Below are 22,722 nucleotides of genomic sequence, written 5' to 3' on the forward strand. Positions count from 1 at the left end.
CAGATGACATGGTAATTTTCTCCGAAACTGCACATGAGCTTCAAGAAATGTTAAATACATTGTATTCTTATACATCTGTCTGGGATCTTACTGTAAATGTACAAAAAACCAAAATTGTCATTTTTAGAAATGGTGGTAAAATTCTCAATTGTGAAAGGTGGCATTTAAATGGTGAGCCAATTGAGGTTGTCGATAGCTTTATATACCTGGGCCTTTTGTTACAATATAATGGAAAGTTTAACAATACACAGAAACAGTTGGCGAGCCAAGGGAGAAAAGCCATGTTTTCTTTAAAGTCAAAAACAAGTCAATTGTATCTGAATACAGAAACAATGCTGTCAATTTTTGATACTTATATTGCTAGTATATTAAATTATGGCTGTGAGATATGGGGCATGCATGCTGCAAATGATATAGAAAAAGTGCATTTAGAATATATTAAATTTGTGTTAAGTGTGAAGAAGAATACAAACACTGCACTTGTATATTTTGAAACTGGGAGGCTACCTATGAAAACTATACGATTGTTTAGAATATTCAAATTTTGGTTCAAATTGTTACAAAGTCAGAATTGTATTTTGCAGTCCTGTTATAAAATGCTGTATAATGAGTGTGAATCGTCTTTGGCACCTGCTGAAAATTGGGTTACTGTAATTAAGAATAAACTTTTTGAAATAGGTCTAGGACATATATGGTATGAACAGGAGTATATACATTGTGAAACCTATTTTCCTTTAATTAAGCAAAGAATCATTGATCACTTTACTCAACAACTTGTAGAACAGATTAATTCCTCATCTCGATGTTATTTTTACAAGCATATTATTGACCAGTTTTCATTACAATATTATTTAACAAAATCAATACCTTCTAAATATAAGAAACAAATTACAAGAATTAGATTGTCATCTCATAGACTTGCAATTGAAAGTGGACGACACACTAATGTACCAAAAGAAAGACGCTTATGTAAATTTTGTTCAGATATTGAAGATGAATTCCATTTTGTTTTGAAATGTCAGCAGTATAGAGAAATCCGAGTAAAATATATTAAGAAATATTATTGGAAAAAACCTTCTGTATACAAATTTATACAATTATTAAGTGTTCAAAATTTTAAAGAACTGTGTAATTTGGGGAAGTATCTCCATCTAGCTTTTAATATTCATGATAATTAAGAAAAATTTCTCTGGTTTCTTCGCCTGTTGGTAAAATTTTATTTTATATACAATCATGTTCATGTACCATACCATTATTTCAATATTGCTATATTTATATGTAATAACCTATGCCATAAGATGTATGTCTTGTGCAAATAAAGAATAAAATATAGTATATAATCTTAAATTGCAAAATCAAATAAAATATACAACATGAAAGTAATCATATAGTATGAAGCAAAATTATTGTGTGTGACATTTTCGGATTTGAACAAAATTGTTCACGTTTGATTACTGTTAAACATTTAATATAGGTATTACGGTAATATTCACCACAAGGTGGTCAAATTCTTTAGGTACAAATGGAATTCAAGACCACCATTCCCCTCCCATACACATTTAGATGATTCCCGATTAGGTTTTTCAGGAAGGGGGTCTTTTGGGGGGTTATTTTTGTTTTGTTTGTTTTTAGGGTGTTTTTTTTTCTTTGGCCAAGATTTGTATATTAGTAAAAAATTAAATCAAACACGATCAATTGCATTCTCAAAAATTGCAAAACAAGTGAAGTAGGGAGTCTGAGGGTAAGAAATGGGACAATGAATTCAAAATCCCAATCGTGTCCAAGTCCCTTTAACTTGTTTTGAAGCAAGAATTCCAAGGTTTTGATTATATCGACGTTGAAGTTTTCCGTTAGTCATGCAGGAATAACCTATGAGAGTAGTCGGAAGGATTTTCTGTTGAATCACGGTAATATTTATAATTACTACCAAAGTAAACATATTAAATATCGTATGCCTCTATATATATAAAGTCACATTCTGTAATTCCTGAAAGACTTTAGTGAAGTACAGATATGAACAAGAATACCCTGGCATCTCTAAGGACCCTTGGTCGGCCTCCACAAGGCGTTAAAAATGTCATGGAAGCATTTCTTTTGCTTATCTACCAACCGGAGGTTATGAGGGTAATAAATATTTTTATTTTCACAAAATTTAAATAAAAATGTCTTCTTTGGTGTTTCACACGGGTATGAAGGCACCGATCATTGCAGATATATAAAAAAAATATAAAAGAAAGACTTTGTGAAAGAATTTCTGAACCATTCAATCAGTTACCAAAAAGTAAGAGTATCATTTTCGATTGGTACGAAACGGACATTAATGAACGACCGTTCATTATTGCTATTGAATTGTAGATGATATTTTATAAGCTTATCAAAGCATTTGAAAGTCGTCTTTAAAAGAAATGCCTATATTAATACGCAGACATAATATGATATCGTTCCTTAACTGGTTAGAAATGGGTTTTTTTTTTGTAGATTTCTGAAATCGATCCATATCATTTTCAGTCTACTTTCTTAAGAAATACTTGTGAGTAGGAAATATTGTTGAATAAATTGTCTTGGTTTTGGTTTTAGGACTGGGGGAATTGCATGCAGAAACTCAAAACCCCCGCGGATGTTTTGATTAAAGTGGAACAATTTGATCCCCAGAACTGTATGGAAGCAACAGCTCAAAAAGCGGACGGTTTGATCGCAGGGGAAACTGAGGAGTCCATAGCAACGAAGAGCCTCGAGGCTGTTATAATCTACAAATGGGTAAGGACACCTCTCTCTCTCTCTCTCTCTCTCTCTCTCTCTCTCTCTCATATCTGTGTGTATATTTTTTTAAGTTTCGTTTTAGACCAGGTCCATGGTAGACAAAGTGAAGTCTGGTGGTGGACTCAAGGCCTAAATCTGCTGGTCTGGCGTTTACACATGGAGATAGGACGTGGTCATGATTGAAGTCTTCTGACCAGTTAATTCATCGACGTTATTGTCAAAATATATTACATTTTGTTTTATCTAAATGTAAATCATTTATTCATTTTGAATTGTTTCTTTAGATTATGAAATGCTTTAATATTTTCTTGATTTTGAAATATTCGACATTGCAATTGCTTAATAAATATTTTTGTATACAAATTGTGAGGGAGTTGTCATTCTTTAAGCATTTTAGGAACTTTAAAAAAAGGTGCAAAAAATTGCTATCAAATATACATGTATACCACATGTTGCTTTCAACCCCCAAACAATACCTATTGTTAGATTTATTTGTTGTTTTGCATAATAATTGCAGTGTGTGAAAGACATTCTGTCTCTTTTATGAAGAACATTCATTTATTGCATGAAAAAGATACTTTATCAATCCTATTATTTTGCGGGTTTTGACGTTTTGACCAGCTTTAAGATCAAGTTTTGAAATCTCGCGAGACTCCACGAGGAGCAACCTAATGATTGCAATTTTTGTGTAGTACCGGATATGTGTTGACTAGGGACATGTACTGGGGGTACGCCTCTCCTAATTTTCTAACACAGTTAATCGCAATCAAGAATAAATTCTTATTTTCATACGAATTGGTTGATTTTATCTTTTTAAGACACCTAGTTAGTAAAAGGTACGTAAATTTTCATTACTGTTAACGATAACGTTGCTTGAAAGAAAGAGCTCTTTTCTCTCAAATATGGATCATGTACCGATATAACAACTATTTGGAAGTCCTCGTGTAGCTTTACATTTAGGTTTGATCGATTTTGAGATAATCTTAAAATAAACGTTACAAGTATTCGAATAAACTCTGTCGCTTAATAATAAACCGAACAATATAATGCTATTTTAAAGGCATGCAGTTTGAGTTTTCGGAATGCATATTATGAAGTTATAAGATGAATAACCATTTATAACGAGAAAACTTCTAGATATGAAGAATATAAATCAAGTGAAAATAAACATATACATGTACAGCTTCAACAAGTTCAAAAACATATTTAATGCTCTACCTTCAGACTGCCTATGCTTTGGCAGCGGTTCTTTCCCTCACCAGAGGGTCCAAGGACAAACAACTCTAAATGCGATATTAAAAAGGAGGAAGGTTGAAGCGTTTAACAACCCTGGTCTTGCCCAAGAATTGTAAGAAAAATCAGTCGATCGTATTCAATTTCCAACCTAATGCAACATACTTTTAAATTTAAAGATGACATTTTTCTATTTGGAAACAAAGGATTTTGAAAATGATGAAAATGTATTTATTAAAGTATAAGTAACAGAAAATGGACGGAAATTCATAAAAAAGAACATGTGTAGGCCTATACAGTGAGTAAAATAACAACAGAAAATAAAGCTTTTTTCTCCAAAGACTGTGCACCATACATTGGTACTTCGGGTTGCGTTCAAGTTGTTTTCATGTCGACTCCTTTAAGTTTCTGCACTTTGGATTCTTCACAATGACTTATTCTGTACACCTCTTCAACTCAAATATACAATATGCAAGTGATACAATGTAATTCAATACATCTTAACTACAGTAAACAAAACTTTTAAATTCGGAATAACCTTGGCATGGTAATAATTATAATGATTATCATATCTTAGGTTATAGTTATTTTAAATCGATGTTTTATAAGTTACACTGTATACAAATGAATAACAATAAATAGTAGTGTTAATTACTTACTTTAGCATGCAATATAAGAAGAATAAGAGAAAAAGACACTTCTCAATGCAAAATAGAAACCCAATAAAGCAAAATAATTTCTAAATAGCAAACAGTTCTTGTATCACAGTCTTCATATAACGTATCAACAGTAAACCAATTTCACACTTCTTTCGCACAAAGAAACAATTTCAACAGGTGTATACAACAAAGCGCTGAGAGATACAGGTGCTTTTTTTGCCAAGGACGATGTAAGTGACGTAATCCATTCTTTCTACTTCCTCTTTTTCTTCGCCCCTTGACCGGCGCCCCCCTTTTTACTGGTGGACGTGTCTTTCATTTTGTCGTCTGGTCTTTGAGCGCCACCTGTAGCCTCGACTTCTTCAATCATTCCCTTAGCCTGTTCAAATGAAGAGAAGCATCTCATTTTAAAAATCTATTTAAAAAAAAAAAAAAGCATTCCGAATATCTGTATCTATGATAAATCTGGTATATCAAATTCAAGAGAACACAGCACTTTTGATTGGTCGAAAAGAATTGTCGATACTTTAAACAAAAATCCAAGAACGGCCTGGACTGCTTCACTAATAAGTCCATTTAATTATTTTAATCTATTTAGCGCTTTGCTTTTTTCAGTACTATTCTTATACAGAAACGTTTTTTAAAACGACAAAAAATGAATAATTACATCTTATTCTATTGGATGACGTAATAAAAAATAGGCAAAAACCGTTGCATTGTTTTTATCGAATATTTTTGTTCGTGACTCCAAAAGTAAGATTTACTTCAACGACTTTAACATGCTTTTCTCATGTGCAATTATCCAATACATTATACATGAATGTACTAACCCAAACGAAAAACGTTGCGGCCCCAGCACTGACATCACGGATTTGCTCCAATGAATATGGTTCAATCACCGCTTTAGCTGACAACGCAACATCCAGATAGCAGTCTTTGGGATCAAAGCCGGAAATTTTACGCATGACTGAATCCCGACCTGTTTTTCCAAGGATGCTCTGGCACGTTTTCCATACCTGTAAACCAATAAAATTATAAAACCATATTTGATATTTTGATGAAAATACAAAGAGTGTTAAAACGTATCATTTCACCTTTACTATATACAAGTTATTTATTTTTATGTATTTGTACATGTACAGATGTATTTTCGATGTACCAACCTTAACATCTTTCTTGGAATTTCCAAGCAAAAGGAAGGCGGCCTGAAGCGATTGGTGGACACCATCTGGTGGATTGCCGTAGGTTCGAATCTCAGATATAGTCCTGTTATCCATGTTAAGAACTGAGTGGCGTAGTTTTTCAATCCTGTGTAGTTGATCCCTAAGGCGACCTGCCATAACTATTTGTAGGTCCAGAAGACTGTCATAGTTAGCTGCCTTTGCGCGGGCGATAGCTTTATCCAAATCTTGCAGGCTTCGACTGTGTGATGCAGTATTCAACTCTGCAAATGACAATATACATATATACATGTACATATAATTAAAGTCGTTAAAATAATCATCTCTTATCATCAGTGTATTTTTTTTTAATTTTAGATTTTCACATTGGTTAAGAAAATTTATTCAACATACCAGCTTCTAAATGAAAATTTTACCTTCTTTAGCTCGAAGTAGTTCCAGAAGCCTCTTAGCCTTCTGTAACAGTTTGTCGTTTTCAGGTGGGTTGGTTGCTTCAAAAGCGGCTATGCTTCTTTCAAGCATTTCCGGATCCTTCAAGTCCATTGCTCGCTGAATGTCCCTCTTAAGAGCTCCTAGTTCTTTGTCAGATTCATCTTGCTTTCTCTCTTCATCTTCACGATTTTGTTTCATGTCAGATTGCAACTGTTCCATCAACAAACGAGCGTCGTCTTGGTATAGCTCAGAGGCAGGTTTTCTATTGACCTGATATCTCGCTAAATTCTTTAATTGACCATTTTCATCTTTCTGGTAGAGATCCATAATGTATTCTCCGTATTCGTCAAAGGTGGCTTTGAACAGTTTCATGCCATCTTGTTCCATAAATTCCAGATCCTGGGCGTTCGGTGGGTCGTCTGCGTGCCTCCTGTGAAGACAAGCTACTACGTTATCGAAACCCTTAGGTACCGGTATCAGGATTTCTTTCTCTGACGTTTGAACAGTTTCTGTAACAACTTTGATTTCTTCTTTTGTATCTTCATCATCTTTTGATTCGTTTTCCTCGCCGTTTTCCAACTCATGTCCATCTGACTCAATCATGTAGGAATAAACGTTGTATATTCTTTTGTTCTCATCACCCTTCTTTTTGGCAAAAATGTTGACCGAGTATTCTCCCTCGATCGGCATGTCCACATCAAATATCCACTTGCCGTTAACTTCCTTCGGGTAGACCTTCATATGCTTAGTAGCATTGGGGTCATTACTGTGAAGTTCACAAACAAGTTCCATATTGTTCTTGGCCTGAAATTCTAACCTTGTTCTTCCATCTTTCGAGTGTATTTTACCATCTTTGTGAGATAAGGCTTTTACCCCCAAGGCATCAGCAATGGACTTCTTACCGAGGAACCCATCGGTAATATTCGGGAAAGGCTTGTTCGATAGGTTCTTCTCGTTACATTTGATCAGATAATTCAAAACATTGCCAGCTTCCCCATCTTCTCCGTCTTCATTTGCATACAATTTTAATGCGTATTCACCCCCTTGTGGTAATCGCAGATCAACAATGAACTCTCCATTTTCTTCCCGGATAACTGCGTACTTGCTGAGCGTTGCCTCATCAACAATAGTGTTTTTCAGCAACTGGTGAAGTCGAATGTCCTTGTGCGCACCCAACTTTATCTCAACTTTTCCGTCCTTGGTAATGATGATTGCGCCATCGTGAGATTTTGCTTCTAGTCCAGCGTTCTTAGCCTCTCCACCAAAACCCCAACCAATGGGCGGACAATCTGGCAAAGGAAGGCAATTCTTTTGTGCGTTGGGACAATGGATGAGATACGTACAGGTTAAATCAAAGATATCAGACTGTCGCGTGTCTAACCCGAAAATATCCATCTTGAACTTTCCTGAGAGAGGAAACCTTAATGCAAAACGAAGACTGTCGGCTGTATGCTCAAACAAGACGAACCGATCCAAATTGACATCCGCACCTGATTGGTCACCGTCAGCAGATCTGTTCTTATACAGCATGTACTTGAATCTGAAGAATTCACTCCGATCAGGCGGCAGTGAAAAAGGAAGGGAGATTTCACCGTCTTTGGTATTTAATATGCATTTCATTTCACTCTGTGGTGTAAAATTGATGCCAAGGTAGTAAAACCTTTCTCTCACGTACACGTGGGTTTCGTAATCCTTAACCGTGATTGGTTTTGCCAATAACTGCCAGTCTTGCTCATCCGGGAAGTGCGTCCATATGAGTTGGTCTGGATCGGGCAGAAAGTAGAATTCATTCACACGGTGCTGGGTTTCTCCCTCCGATTCCTCTTCGTCCTCTTGTGTCACATTGCCGTCACTGTCAACAAGTGTCCACTCACTTGACTTCTTCCCTACCACACAGGCTGATGCCCAAAAAGCATCGACGAATCTCCAGTCATCCTGGATGTATACGGCGTTCCACTGGGCCCCCATTTGTTTTCTTTCACATTTGCTGCCGATCTCATAGGCTGCGCTTTTGTTCATCCCGCTGATGATGACGCAGGGCAAACCTGCCATTCTAACAGATTGATAAAAATTTTAAATAATGCAGTTATAATTGCGTAAGTCATGAGAAAAGTTAAAATATTTGATGATCCAGCCTATGAATATATTTCGATTTGAAAAAGTTAAAATTTTATCACCAAAACAGCCAACAATATATACCTACGTGCAAAAATTTACCCATGACAGAATTACCCGAGAAATACCGTATTTTATACAATACTTACTGACATAATCCTGAAACCAAGTGGGCGTGGTTGCCTTGGTTCTTTTGGATTTTGGTGAAGTACTCCAGGGGTGAGTGAGTTGGGGGGTCGCTGTCCACCTTAAGACTGTACACATCAATAGCGGTCACCCACCGGAAGATGGCACGTGCTTTGGCTACGTCATCCCAGTCCTCCTCCGCGGTCAGGTATCTGATGAGCTCCTTAAATGACCCCATCAGCAGCTTGGGAGGGGCCTAGAGATTAATAAAAGTTCATTAACGTTGATGTTTTAAAAATTAATTTATAAACAAGTTAATGTCAACGTTTACATGCGGGTTATTTGAGACCAAATTCAGATGAGAATTCTACATATAATGACGCCTGCAACAATTATCTTTACATAGTGTTTCAAAGAAATGATTTATTGATATTCATGTAATTTTTCAGGTGACAGATGCTCAGATGTCGAAAGCACCCATGATTCTTAGTTCAATCATTTAAATACTCTCTTTGGTCTTAAAAAAGTTGTTGAGATTCCGTAAAATCCTCTTGAGAAAATTGACTAGTGCGTTTATATGTAAAGCGTAAATGCTCATGGTTTCAAATATAATTGATCTTTGCAACATCAAAGTCAAATCGTGTATCTGCGACATTTTTGATCAATAACATACCTGCTATTTTTCAGGTAAATAATGTTCAGATGGTAAAAGCACCCAAACGATTCTTAATTCACATGTTTATTTTGCAATAAACAGAATGTTCATTTTGCAGCTTTAATGATGTCTATACATGTATATGGCTATAGCTTATTTCGACAAGAAATGAAAAAAAATATGTACAAAAAGGAATTATGTTAATATCTTAGATGTCTATTAAATGTGATTGGATTAAAAAAGCGGATATTTGGTAAGTGGATTATAACCTATGTGTGTATAATTCCAATACATTATGTATGCTCGAAAATGATTTTCAAAAATCTAAGTTATGCATGAAATAAACATAAGAAGAAAAGACTCCCAACGCAAAGAATGAAAAATGAAACCAATATCATCAAATTGTTTTCTTTAATTGTTGGTTTTGACAGTGACTGGATACATAAATTATCAACCATCAAACCTACAGGTTGGTTGAGAGACTGTAAAGATGGAAGCAATGGCTTACATTGAGGACATAGTCATCCACGTATTTATACTTCTCCAGGCTGAAGATGTCATCTTTCTTGGTTTTGGGGGGTTTGGGCGGGGGGATCTGCCTACTGTGATACGACGGCGGCTTTCTTCCCTGAAAGAAGTAGTAAGAAATTTCAGAGTTAGTTAGTAGAGCTGGCGCCAGTAATGATATTATATTTACGGTACTTTTAGTCATTATGCCACATGAAAAGCGTTTTACATGTTTGTGTTTGATATCGAATCACACATGAATGTTCAATGTCTTTCTACGTTATGCTGTACATATTTTTTTATTTGGAAGACATTCTTTGAAATTATCAATTCATTTCATACAGAAATATTAAACATCCTGGTTAAATAAATCGAAAAGATTAGTGTATGAATAGATTCATATATCCTCAACAAGATAAGAATTTTTTCAAACAAGTTACTGAAGATTAAACTATTGACTACTTAATCCAACCGATCCGATAATCCCTAAACCAAAGACATATAAATATGGCGATTTAAGCTTTGATTTGATTTTTTATTGATCAAATTGTATTGAATGAACAGTTAAACAATGTAAGACCGAAAAAACAAATCGTAGAATTGCAACGATTTTTTTGGATGAGGCGAAACAGTAAATATTTGTTCAATATTTTTGATTACTATGAATCGTTAGCTCAAATGTTTTATTAAACGAATAAGACTATTTCAAATTTTTGTGTGTACTTTAAAAAATCAAATATCATCCTAAATTCATAAATAATTACCTTGCTTAGAATACATTTTTTTTTACAAAGAACTTCAATTCAATTTTGTTTAACCAACAAGATTTTCGTTGATGCTTTTTTCAAAAAGTAATCAAGTTCGTTTTGTTTCATTTTACTCGATTGCCTGGACAAGGTGAACACTACGATGCTCATAACACAACACAATGGTGTCCAATTTTACGGGAATACTCAAATTTATTTTCATCCCAATTTTTTTTTTTATCGAATACAGATTTCATTTCAGCCTTATAAATCGAAATTGTAACCGATTTAATCCAGACATAAAATATTGCAGCAGTGCTCTAATTCCGGAATGCTCCTACTTTACACCCCCCCCCCCCAAATAATGAGCGCGAAATTTCCAAAAATAAAACGCGGCAAAAATAATCAAGATTACAGTATCTTAACTTCTAAATATAAGGAACTATTGATTAGCCACCGAAGCATACGTTATGCTTCTTTTTTTAAAATTTTCTAAGCATTAAGTTTTTAACGTTATAAACTAGTACGTTTTAACAATTCACATTATTCCTAGTCATCAATATTGTTTCAAAGATCCGTCACCAATATGCCAAAACAACTACTATCAATTCATTTACTGATATAACTGATTCTATTAGTATGCAATTATTGTATTAAAAAACCTTTTCGTAAAATGTAATCCTGCTAACTAAATGCGATGCGCTATTCAAATATTCTCGTAATTTACATCCATCAGGCTTTTTGTTAAAAAAGGGTATAACAATTGTATTAACTATCATATTAAACAATTACAAAAGTTGATAGACAAAACGATCAGTAAAGTTGCCATACCTTGGACTTGTTAGATTTTTCAGTACTTCCCGACATTGCTCTACCAGTATTGTAATACAACGTTTTCAACCGGTAGGCAGCCAAGAATTTTGATTCCAAAATCAATGAAAATTATTGATATGATGAGGAAAAAATCAGGATGGTTTTGAATTAACACAATGAAAAAAATCTATACGCTTTACTTGAACGCTGAAGCGCTTTAGCAAAGTTTTTCTCCTAGCAGTGATTTTGTATTGCAAAACGGGCCGATATACAAGCACTGTTGACAATAATTATAAGGTTCACTCACTCGCTGAATGTGATATGTACAAAATCCATAACCCCAGGGGAAAGTTAAACAATGTTTTCCTTGCGGTTTGCATTGGTTGATTTGAGGATAACAAAATATAAGTGGACTTTTGTCCATTTAATTGAACGTCTACCAGATGATATTTCGCATTCCGCGCAAGCGCGGGAATTAACACTAATTCACATTAATATGCTAATTATTATATTAATGCACATTAACAATAATTTGCACATTAATTTGCTTAATATGCTGAACCATCTTTTTTTTCATTTTTGTAAGTACTATAGAACTGTAATTTAAAAAAATCAACTGCATGGCTGGATATTTTGAGGAGCGGACAGGGATGAACATCCAAACTGAAAATTTTATTTATTTTGTAGCAGTTGACTGGAAAATTACACTGCACGAAAAGTCGCGTTTAATATAATTTTATAGATTCGTTTACCAAATTATATTTCTTGTTTTTAATATAATTTGTGTATAACGTTATATTATATGCAAAATATAATGTCATTTACTTGATTGGATTTTATAATAAAGTATAATTAGATTTAATGCGATATACAACAAGAATAATGTAGTTTAATAGAAAAAATTATACGTTTCGTTTAAGAAAATTGACATTCATACGTAAATACATTTATACATAAAGTTTATTAATGTTTCTGGTATTCAGGAAATATATATGATAATTAATTTGTCATTAATATGTTATTTTATACAAAATAAAATGTTGTTTACGTACTCATTATTGCAAATACACAAAATCGTCTATATGTATCAAAGTATCTGATATTATGTTCTGATTTAATCATGGGAGGGGTTCGAGACGGTAAACACAAAACATCCTAATGATTATTTTTTCAGACACATATAAGTAGAATAGATACAATATACAAAAAAAGAATAATAAAGTTTAATAGAAAAAATATATAACTATGATAATTTTAGTTTGATCTTTATATGTAAATTTGCTTATACTTGAAGTTTAACTAAGTTTGATTTGCATTAAATATACGTGATAATTAATGTGCCATTAATACATCTTTCATTTAGAATAAAACATTGTTTATACACTAATACAAACAGACAAAATATTATAAAGCATCGAATATTATTATATGCTGCAGCTCTGAACTTACATGTACGTGGAAGGGGTTTGAGACGAAAAAAAACCCCCACTAAATTAATCACTTCAAAGAAATATTTGATTTGTAGTAAAAAAATAAACAACTCACAAAGCAAGTAAAAAAGATTCAGGATGAGAGAGAGAGAGAGAGAGAGAGAGAGAGAGAGAGAGAGAGTTTGTTTAACCTCTACGCGCATGCGAATCAAATTAAGCCAATCAAAATTCGAGAGAATTCTGAACCCGCCAAGCTGCGTTTGAGATAACATGTCGGATTCGAGATAAGTAGAGAAGTAGATCTATCAGAATTTAGTGCTCTTGGACTGATGAATCATCAGATTCGTACATCGACGAAATCTTTAGGAATACATCCATTGTCAAGTGCCGAAAGGGAAGAAAAAGTCACCACCATGTCAAGCAGGTAGAGCGCTCGTGAGAAACAAGATGGCGAAACAGTCCCACAACGTCACACACGGTCAGTCCTTTGCCTCAACTTCTGTTCTTACATGTAGCAGCACCTTGGAGAAAGGTTCGCCGGCCAGTAGTACCAGTTTTTTAATAGGTATGGTGGTGATTACGGTATCGATAAACAAGCGTCCCATTAACACATGCTCTTGTAATTTTATAGTTACTTCCCCTTGTGAACATGATTATTTCCCTTGTAAGAATTACAGTCAACTCGTAACCAAACTGATTTGTAATCAAATAGTCGGATAGTCCGAGTGAAAAATAACTTAAAATAACATGATTATGCCCAGTCATAACTTTTTAATATTGATATGCATTTAAATAAATATTGTCGGGTATGTCATATTATCAAATTACCATATATTATCTACCGGTATAAGTATTTGTACTCACAGATGCTTGGGGACGGGACCCCAACCCCCATATTCACCCCCTCCCCCCCCCCCCCCCCCCACACACATTCACAAGTTATTTTTTTACCATTTGACACCTTATGAAATTAAAGAGACCATCATTTCCAGCCGGTCAGTACTTTTTCAGTTATGAGCCCGTCCTATGATATCGCGGTAGTTATATTATTTTGTCAAAAAATCTATCGATACGAAAATATTTCCAGAAACTAATGTTTTGTGAGTTTATATACCTCAGTAATGTTTAACGTGTCTGTTTACAATGTCTAAAAATATTCCGACGTCAAATGTCAATTTCAGCGCGTGCTACTATAAGTAAACAGAAATACCGCAATACCATAGAACCAGCGATATGATAGAAACAAGTATAAATAATTTAAGGATTTCCTAGCGAGGTGTCAAATTTTACAATATGGTGTCTGCTGACATTGCAAAGTCTTTGCTTTTTATACCAGGGGTATATATTTTATTTCTACATAGCTTTTGCGTTAATTGCGTTTTTTAAATGTAGCATAAATCAACATATGTAGTTAAAAATAAATGATAAAAAAAACTCGAGAATGGAGAGGGGGGGGGGAGCAATGATTAAACACACAAGTTTCAAATTTAATCAATGTTGATTATAATTTGTCCCAAGTTATTGCTTCCATCACTTTTTGATGATTTTTTATAAAAATACACCTACACTCAAATAGAAGTACAGTTGAAATCGATGAAATGGAAAATATATCCAAGATATCTCCATTCATTTTTCACTCATAAAAGTTCAGAGGAAGGTAAATAAATTTCTTACGGAAATTTATAATAGGAAATGTCTACATCTTTTCACCATCTGGAAATCACTTGGAATATATACCTTGCACAATTTTTCAACGTTATCCAGGCTATTTCATGGCTGGTGCAATGAAAAATCCCCATAGACTATTTTGAGTTGTATATTGAGATCTGAAGGGGCAAAAGCCAAAGGGGTGTTTCAAAACAGATAATCTGAAGATATTTCATATCTATTTTGAGGATGAACATAATTTGAGCACATAGGTATTTATGATTATCAGAATATCAAGAAAAAGCGAAAGAAGAAAAAACTCGGGACAGAGTGTAGCTATTAACCAAGAATTGCTACCCATTATAGTCACAATCTGTGACCTATTGATTAAGAGTCGGCTTGGGTATACGAGTCGGTTTGGGTACGACTTGACTTGATTCCCCTTTGAGGACTAGAATAACTCTTCAATGCCTGTATTTTGATTTATTTTCACTATTTTGATGAATAGGACCAGCATCGTGGCCTCTTTTCAAGTTGAGAAAGATTGAGTTTCAGCAGGAAAAAATTTTGGAGGGGCAGAAGGAAATCATCGCTAAATACTCTCTGAAAGTAATCCATCGCAAAAGAAAGGAAATAAGAAAGTTAAAATATGTGTTCCCAGCGAAGTACATGTAAGTATATTTGATGTCAATAAAATATTGGTCTGATTTGCTATCTTTAACATATAACCGCAAAAAAATATAGGGATGGGACAATACACCAGTGCATCACAGTATATACTTTGACGATATTTGGATTGATACATTTACCATTAATACAGCGATACCGTAGCGAACTTTTTTTTTTATTTTCCAAAAATATCCGAGCTTCATATATCAGCTATTTTAAGTCCGTGCGCCTAATATGAAAGTACAAAAATGGCAGAAAACCTCGTAAAGTTGTCAAATCGAAGCTAAATCTGGAGTGTGGAAAACTTTCGGATTACTTGTTTATGAAAAGTAGTGAATACAAAACGAAAGTAATTTGTAAATTGTTCAAAGTTCATTTTAAATATAATGAAAGCACTTTGGACATGTGGTAATACATAGACAGATTCAATTAATTTTAAGCCCTTATTCATGTTTTCATTAAGTTGCAATGTATCGTGATATGTATCATATCGCATCTCATGTATCGTGATTTGTACCAAATCTGCTAAGTAAAGTATCGTCCCAGCCCTGAAAAAATTCATGACTGAATTGAAGCTGCAGATTTTTTTTTCAATGACTAATCTATTGTAGCTTTTTGTTTAAATGTTTTTTGAATTAGGTTTTGCTGGAATCTTGTTTGGGGGGGGGGGGGGGGCTAAGAACTAGTGGATTGTGTGGTATATTCTCTGACAAAAAACAGAAATTAAAACAGTAGGCTTCATCTGAACACAACATTTTACAAAGCTTTGGCCTTTGGCTAAAATAAATAAAAGAATTGGGTGATAAAGCCTTTCATTTTTGTTGTACACCTGATTTCCACACCTAAAACTCATGATGTTCTGTATACCTTACTGATTTTTTTTTTTGCATGTTTGAATGTAATATTGCTGAGACATAACATACATATATTTGATAAGCATAAATGTTGTGACTGGCTTGTATATTAATATATATTCAATCATTTGTACACATCTAAAATTTTTGTTAATTGTATTATACAGGCTTATACTGTAATGTACATGTGGAGCGTATTGAGAGGAGTTATCTCAATATCAGCAACTATATAATTGTATGGCCTTGGTATGATATTTTGTAAATGCATACTTTCAGATTGCTGTGCATGATGGATACTCCCATGGAATTACCCTAGGATTGTAGTGAAAAATGAAATCTGATGATGGAAACCAAATATTGAAGTAAAACTTTTTAAAGAATTAATAACTTAGACCACACCAATAAAAAATTTTGTTTGCAGGGTTCGACACTAACCTTAGTCCGTTAGTCACAGACTAATAGATTTTCATACGGATGAATAAAATTTCTGTCTAGTCTGTCCGGTCAAACTAATAAAAAGTTTTGCTTAAAAAATGTGTAAATTAACAATGTGTGATTGTCGACATTTTAATGGAAAACCCTGACTGTATTTTTATTATATAGCATATGATACATTGCAGTGATTATAGAGTTACCGAGCGAAAACAAAAGAGGTATTGCAGGATATTATGGGTGACTTGATTATTTCTTTGCCGTAAGGGGATGTCCGAGAAAATTAGTAGGTTACAAGCGCACGTGTTCACAACAACAGCTTCGAAAGGGTCGCTTATGTGTTTTAAAAAAATAAAGGTGAAACGAATCTCCTGCGAGTTGTTTAATTTAAATGAATTGTTTTACGTTAAATAATTTGTGATAAATTGCTTATTATTTTAAACAGATTTTTAAAGAACTTAGACAATGAAAAGAACAAGGTAGCTCATAGCCTGGATCTAATTTGCATAGATCTATTTATAACATCTGTAATGGCGGCATACACCTAGTACACAGAGATAGTGAATACGCAGCTCATTGCTATGTACTGCATAGCACAATACAACTAAACATGTGCAACACCTGTAAGAAAAACATTATAGTGTATATTATGCACCCCTTTCTTACAAATGCTATTTAAAAACTCCATACTATATATAAGGCAAATACGGTAATGCTTTTTTATTTATTTCTGACGGGCACATAAAATTGCCTGCGGACTAGTTAAAATGAACAGGCACTAGTCCGGCTGGACTAATGCATAAAACAGATAGTGTCGAACCCTGTGTTTGTCAGATCCCGCACTTTTGTATTTAAATAAAACTTTAGAAATAATATTATAATTTTTGTTGCAATGTTATATTTTAGATGCAATAAACAGATATTTCCTGTCTATGCAAGATAAAGGAAGGAGAGAGTCGATTCTTTCAAGAAAGGAATGGATCTGTATCAAAGGAAACAAGGGTATGCCCAATTATATGCACTGCATGTTTTGAGAGTCTAGACCATACATATGTTCAAATGTCCCCGTTTACAACTGCCAAAATCATGAACTTGTATTGAAGTTCTAATTTATGCTGTATTATATACAGTGACTGTTCCATGATTTAACTTACCTTTTGATATTAATAAGGAGTTTTGATGTATAAATCGCATTTGCAGATAAGGCAAGAATTAACAGAAATGTAAATACTTGTTATTATGCCCCCTTCAGACAAGGGAGGGAATACTACATTGCTGTTGTTGATCGGCCGGTCCACCAACAATTTCCTTTAACGCAGAGGTTGCTCCTATTGATATGAAATTTGACACACAGATTCATCATAATAATATTTTGGTCAAGTTTGATTTAGAGTCTAATTGAGCAATTTTTGACTTGGATATGGGAAAATCCCAATTATTTGCTTTTTCGTTCATTTCTTTGTATAGGTCTCCAAGGAAGAAGGGGACTAATAGAATCATTCATTATTACGAGTGTGGGATAGTGAAATTCCACCGAGGGGACAAGATTCACGGTCTAGGACGAGGCTTTGCCGAGTCCTAGACCGTGAATCTTTGCCCCGAGGTGGAATTTCACTATCCCACACGAGTATATAATGAATGATTATTTTTCTCGCATTATATTACCTTTAAAAAAAATGATGTTTGACAACTTTCTGTTATGACGTTCAAAAGATTACTTTCAGTTTATTCCTCCGCGTGCTTTAAATAGTGCAAGTCAAAATGAGAGCATACGACAGTTTTTTAATTAAAAATATGATAAATTGTAATTAATTAAGCAACACAATTACTTAATGGATAATCTCAATGCACCATTTTGCATTTCCCTACAGCAGACAACGTTTGTTTATGTTTTAAAACGGCGTAGTAATACACAGTGTAAGACAGAAAAATCTCACACTGCTGTCTCACACCGGACAAACCGATCTCACACTGGTGATAATGCGAGAAAATTGTGTTTCACAAATATCTCTTGTTTTTTGAAATATAAAGTCTCATAACTGCAATGGTGTGTGCAGACAAATTTTCATGATGCACAAACGCCTGTTACTCCTCTTTCAAAAAACAATGATTTAATGCTTAAATAAATTGTCTGAGGAGTTTAAAAGAGAAGCCTGAACATTTTACAATGTTGGCTTTTTAAAGACAATATGTGTGTATAAACATGTGTATTTATGTGTGTATATATGTTGTAGAAAATGGAAGTTATACTATAGACAGGCTGTCAGGCTGTATTTAAACAAAAGACCTCCTGGGATGAGGAGAAAAAGAAACAAGTAGAACCTGTATTTCTTGTCGAGTACTTGATGATGTCATCAGAATATGAAAATGATTGGGAAGATGACACAATATATGAAATCACATCTCTAAAGTGGTGCTCTGACGAATGTTTAATTGGACACCAAAAGTTCTGCTCTGAAATCCAAATGTTCAAAAAGGCAAAGTATAAGACGTATAAGGACCAACAAAGAATCATCTAGAGACAAACCAGAAAATATATCAAATGAACAGAAATGGGCCATTTGAGATTTTTAAAAGAGTTGCTACTGTCATGTATAATTAGCTCACCTGAGCTGAAAGTTATTATATGGTTTTACTGATATGCAAGCATTTTGACATATACATTGTTGATTGTATAAAATTGTTAACTCCGTCCCATGGGCAATTTTTGTTTCTCGCAAGAGGTTCATATTTTGATGTAGGTTTATTATCCATGTATAAAGAGTTGTTTAACACTTCTTGAGAACTGCAAAGCTCAATATGTGATATGACTGTAAAATCATTGCAAAAAAGCTTGATGTATTGTTGTAGTATGATGAACCTAAAAATATGCTGGGTATTTTTTTAAATACAGGATCTGATATTACTTGTTCAACTCATACTGTTATATAAAAGAATATTTATTGTGTATTTTTTTATTGTTGAATTTTTTTTATGCTGATCAATTACAGATTAAATTTGGCCATTGTGATTTTCAATTTTTGTCATATTGGCATGTAACCAAGTCATACTTTTTTTATCTCAATTTATTTACAAATATGTTTAAGTTTATTTCCAGTAATTAGTGCATACAGCTTTATAGCATAATAGAACTGAAGACAATAGGAAGTTATTTATTTTTAAAGGGAGCTCTGTTGGCAGTTAGTTGCAGATCTTGATACCCAAGTAAGAGAAAGGTGGCGTCTCTGACCGATCCTTTTGCTCTTGCTTGTGGGCGAGTGAGGCTTCCCTGTCAAAGGCTTGTATAAGTTTAAAATCGTAGATCAAATTATAAACTGAACACATATATGAGTGATATAAAGTGGTTATTTTAATGAATATTTTATCATTATTTGTTTCTTTTGTTCTAAGTAAAGAGTTAGAGACTAGATTTTTGATAATTTATTGAGTAAAGAGTAGTTTTTATGGACATCTAGGCAGTTATACCGGACTTTTTGTATGTATATCTTTCAGAGCTTGTTCGTGAAACTTGGGCGTAGACTAGAAAATTTACGGAAAAAATACAATTTTTATCTCAAGTTATTTTAATCTACATATTTATACAAGTTTCACTTATATAATTAATTAACTTAATTAGCTCTATAGTGAACAAAATTTGTTGTTAAAAATATACAGGAGACAATGCAAGAGTGTTTTGAAAGGGCTTTGCTGGCAGTAAGTTGCAGATCTTGATACCCAAGTAAGAGAAAGGTGGTGTCTCTGACCGATCCTTTTGCTCTTGCTTGTGGGCGAGTGAGGCTTCCCTGTCAGTTTCTTACAGATGCAAGAAATAAACAAGACTTGATAAGACATTTCTGAGTAAAATATTGGGGAAACTGTTTTCTTTTTATGATAAGTAAGATTGAGTTGAATATTTATAGTGTCATAACTATATTTTACATTCTGTACATGCATATGCCAGGTCTTATTTCAGACCTTAATAGGATAGACTAGAAGAATTTTTATTGCAAGTGAATTTTAAGCAGGAGACAATGAACAAGTATTTTGAAAGGGCTTTGCTGGCAGTAAGTTGCAGATCTTGATACCCAAGTAAGAGAAAGGTGGTGTCTCTGACCGATCCTTTTGCTCTTGCTTGTGGGCGAGTGAGGCTTCCCTGTCAGTTTCTTACAGATGCAAGAAATAAACAAGACTTGATAAGACATTTCTGAGTAAAATATTGGGGAAACTGTTTTCTTTTTATGATAAGTAAGATTGAGTTGAATTTTTTTTGTGTCAAAACTTTTTTAAATTTTGTACATGCATATGCTTGATCTTATTCCAGACCTTATTAGGATAGACTAGAAGTATTTTATTGAATTTCCATGATTAAAATTTACCATTTCGCCAAATTTTGATAATCAAATACGGTATTGTTTGCATTGGAAGTTTGTGTAAATTAAAATTACTTTATATATGTTCCAAAATGTTAACTGAATAGTCTGGTCATTAGAATATGTATTTTTCTTTTCTGTATAATAAATTTTCAATATTATAATGTAAAACCTAAGGAATTTTTTTTAAATCACATGAAGTGTTTAAAATTAGAGATTAGAGATGCACATTTACATCCTATTATTGAACAATTTGTTCATTCAATTTAGTATAATTTGGTATTTGTATGCATCATATATATAAATATATAGGGGTTTTCAACGCTATTCATATAATATGATTGTTAATATATATCTTCTCTGAAGTGGTTTTCATGGAAACTCTTATCTATTTGCAGTTATGAACTATAGAGTATGTATGTAGTATGTATGTTTCTATGAAAACATGCTATTTTCAAAATACATGTACTAGGAAAGAGAATTTGTGTGTTAATAAAGTAAATAAGCAAAAAAAATGATTACTTCAGTATTGTCAACTTTTCTTTATCCACATGCATTATATAGAAAAACTGACTTTGTCTTGTAATTTATGTTGTATATGAAAATACGCAAGTTAAAATAGAATTTATTTGCAGACCATGCAGCAATTTTTATGGCTCTGTTTCGGTTGTGTTTTTATTTCCTACTAGTCCATATAGATTCCATTATTTCCATTTAATGTGTATTAGCCTGCATTTGCTTAAGTCAAATGTGCATTTCACAATTCCAAATTTGGACATTTTACCTAAGTATTTTTTAAGAACTATATCAGAAATTGTAATGGCATCCATTCCATATGTATCTGATCATGACGTATATATTGTAATTTTCTAAATTGTGACTTTTATGCTTAAAACTTTGAAATGTTTTGCTCTGTAAGAATACATGTATTTTTTTTTTTTTTTTTTTTTTACATCTTTGAGACTTTAACATGCAATAAAATCGAATCTTAAGTGTACTTGTGTGATTTTAATTTTCAAAAATGATAGCAAAAACAATTTAAAAAAAACAACTTGATGTTTGAAGTTATGTAAAGATGTATGCGGTGGTATAATTATTTAATTAAACGAAAATAATAATGACTTAAAATATATACAATTCCAGTTTATATTGGCAGGTTTAATCAAAATATTATCGTCGCATAAACAAGAGGTATAATGTAAGTTGATAAAAGCGTTTATTTGAATGTTTTAGGAAGTTTAAGATATCCGTATATAATTTAATTTTTGACAGTTTTATAATGTAAAATGTAAATTAAACGAGAACAAATAATGAATTAAAATTCAACATTAAATTTTATTAACCAAACAAATTTAATATATCCATTAAACTTAATTTTTTTAGCATCTTTAATGAAAATTATACGTTTTATATACAAGAGGTATAATGTTAGTTTACGGAACACTTAAATCTGTACGTATGAGTAAGTTTACAATTTTTCCGACATTATTAAATTTGTTCTTTTACGGAATCCAGTAAACTCATATTAAATGCTAATTATTTTTAAACGTTTTCGGGCACACAATATGTAATACTACATACTTAAATTTTAAATAATCGTAACGTTTAAATTGCATTTAAGGTGAAATTAAACGCGACTTTTCGTGCAGTGTTACATATTTTTTTAAATTTTATTTAAGACCATGGATTGTGTTTATAGAGCATCGTATCTCTTTTCAAATTTGTTCATTAGTTCAAATTTCACTTTTAATTCTTTTTATCGTCACTCTAAATAAAAATTTCAGATACAAGACTAAATATCAACTACCCCCCCCCCCCCTGAAACTGATCAACCCAACCCCCCTCTCATTTATTCACATAGACGTAGAGTTATTACATGTAACTCAATTTGTTCATGGTTTACAAAACAATGTATATATAAGGTTTACTACCAATCTGTCAGGAATAAAAATTTAATAATTGTAATAATGTAATAATTATCTTAAACTAAAGTTGACATCCAAAGTATCTGCCAGATGATTAACTCGTCTTACATTTTCCGTCATGTTAAGTAGTCAACCCGGGGTGTTTTTTTGTGTTTTTTTTTTGTTTTGTTTTTTTTTTGGGGGGGGGGG

At 33.1% G+C, this 22,722-nt stretch overlaps 2 protein-coding genes and 1 long non-coding RNA gene across 15 annotated transcripts in view; 2 read left to right on the forward strand and 1 right to left on the reverse strand.

The window, feature by feature from the left end:
• Positions 1-1,777: 1,777 nt before the first annotated feature.
• On the forward strand, positions 1,778-3,125 carry LOC105330378 (uncharacterized). 2 transcript variants are annotated; one of them, XM_034458051.2, is made up of 4 exons: positions 1,778-1,907; positions 1,995-2,124; positions 2,578-2,757; positions 2,843-3,125. In XM_034458051.2, exons 2-4 carry the CDS (start codon positions 2,014-2,016, stop codon positions 2,891-2,893), a joined length of 342 nt encoding a protein of 113 aa, XP_034313942.1. In that variant the 5' UTR covers positions 1,778-1,907; positions 1,995-2,013; the 3' UTR covers positions 2,894-3,125. The 2 variants fall into 2 exon arrangements, with proteins under 2 accessions (XP_034313942.1, XP_034313941.1); XM_034458050.2 differs by lacking the exon at positions 1,778-1,907 and having other exon boundaries at positions 1,920-2,124.
• A 1,076-nt stretch (positions 3,126-4,201) lies between these two features.
• LOC105330379 (uncharacterized) overlaps positions 4,202-22,722 on the reverse strand; it is a 32,253-nt gene continuing 13,732 nt past the window's right edge. For 11 of the 12 annotated variants that reach the window (XM_034458043.2, XM_011432028.4, XM_011432027.4 and 8 more), the window contains 6 exons: positions 9,670-9,789; positions 8,530-8,762; positions 6,250-8,318; positions 5,816-6,096; positions 5,483-5,668; positions 4,202-5,031 (listed from right to left, as the gene is read on the reverse strand). In XM_034458043.2, coding sequence (XP_034313934.2) covers positions 4,906-5,031; positions 5,483-5,668; positions 5,816-6,096; positions 6,250-8,318; positions 8,530-8,762; positions 9,670-9,789 — 3,015 coding nt within the window. In that variant the 3' untranslated portion in view covers positions 4,202-4,905. Of the gene's footprint in view, positions 5,032-5,482; positions 5,669-5,815; positions 6,097-6,249; positions 8,319-8,529; positions 8,763-9,669; positions 9,790-11,245; positions 11,673-22,722 lie in introns of those variants that run through there. The other variant, XM_011432029.4, reaches the window with a different exon arrangement.
• LOC117692896 (uncharacterized) lies at positions 14,328-21,586 on the forward strand. Its single transcript, XR_010707842.1, has 4 exons — positions 14,328-14,975; positions 16,104-16,189; positions 17,166-17,261; positions 18,494-21,586. It is a non-coding gene; the product is annotated as an uncharacterized lncRNA (long non-coding RNA).

Source organism: Magallana gigas, chromosome 7, assembly GCF_963853765.1.
Source record: "Magallana gigas chromosome 7, xbMagGiga1.1, whole genome shotgun sequence".
NCBI lineage: Eukaryota > Metazoa > Mollusca > Bivalvia > Ostreida > Ostreidae > Magallana > Magallana gigas.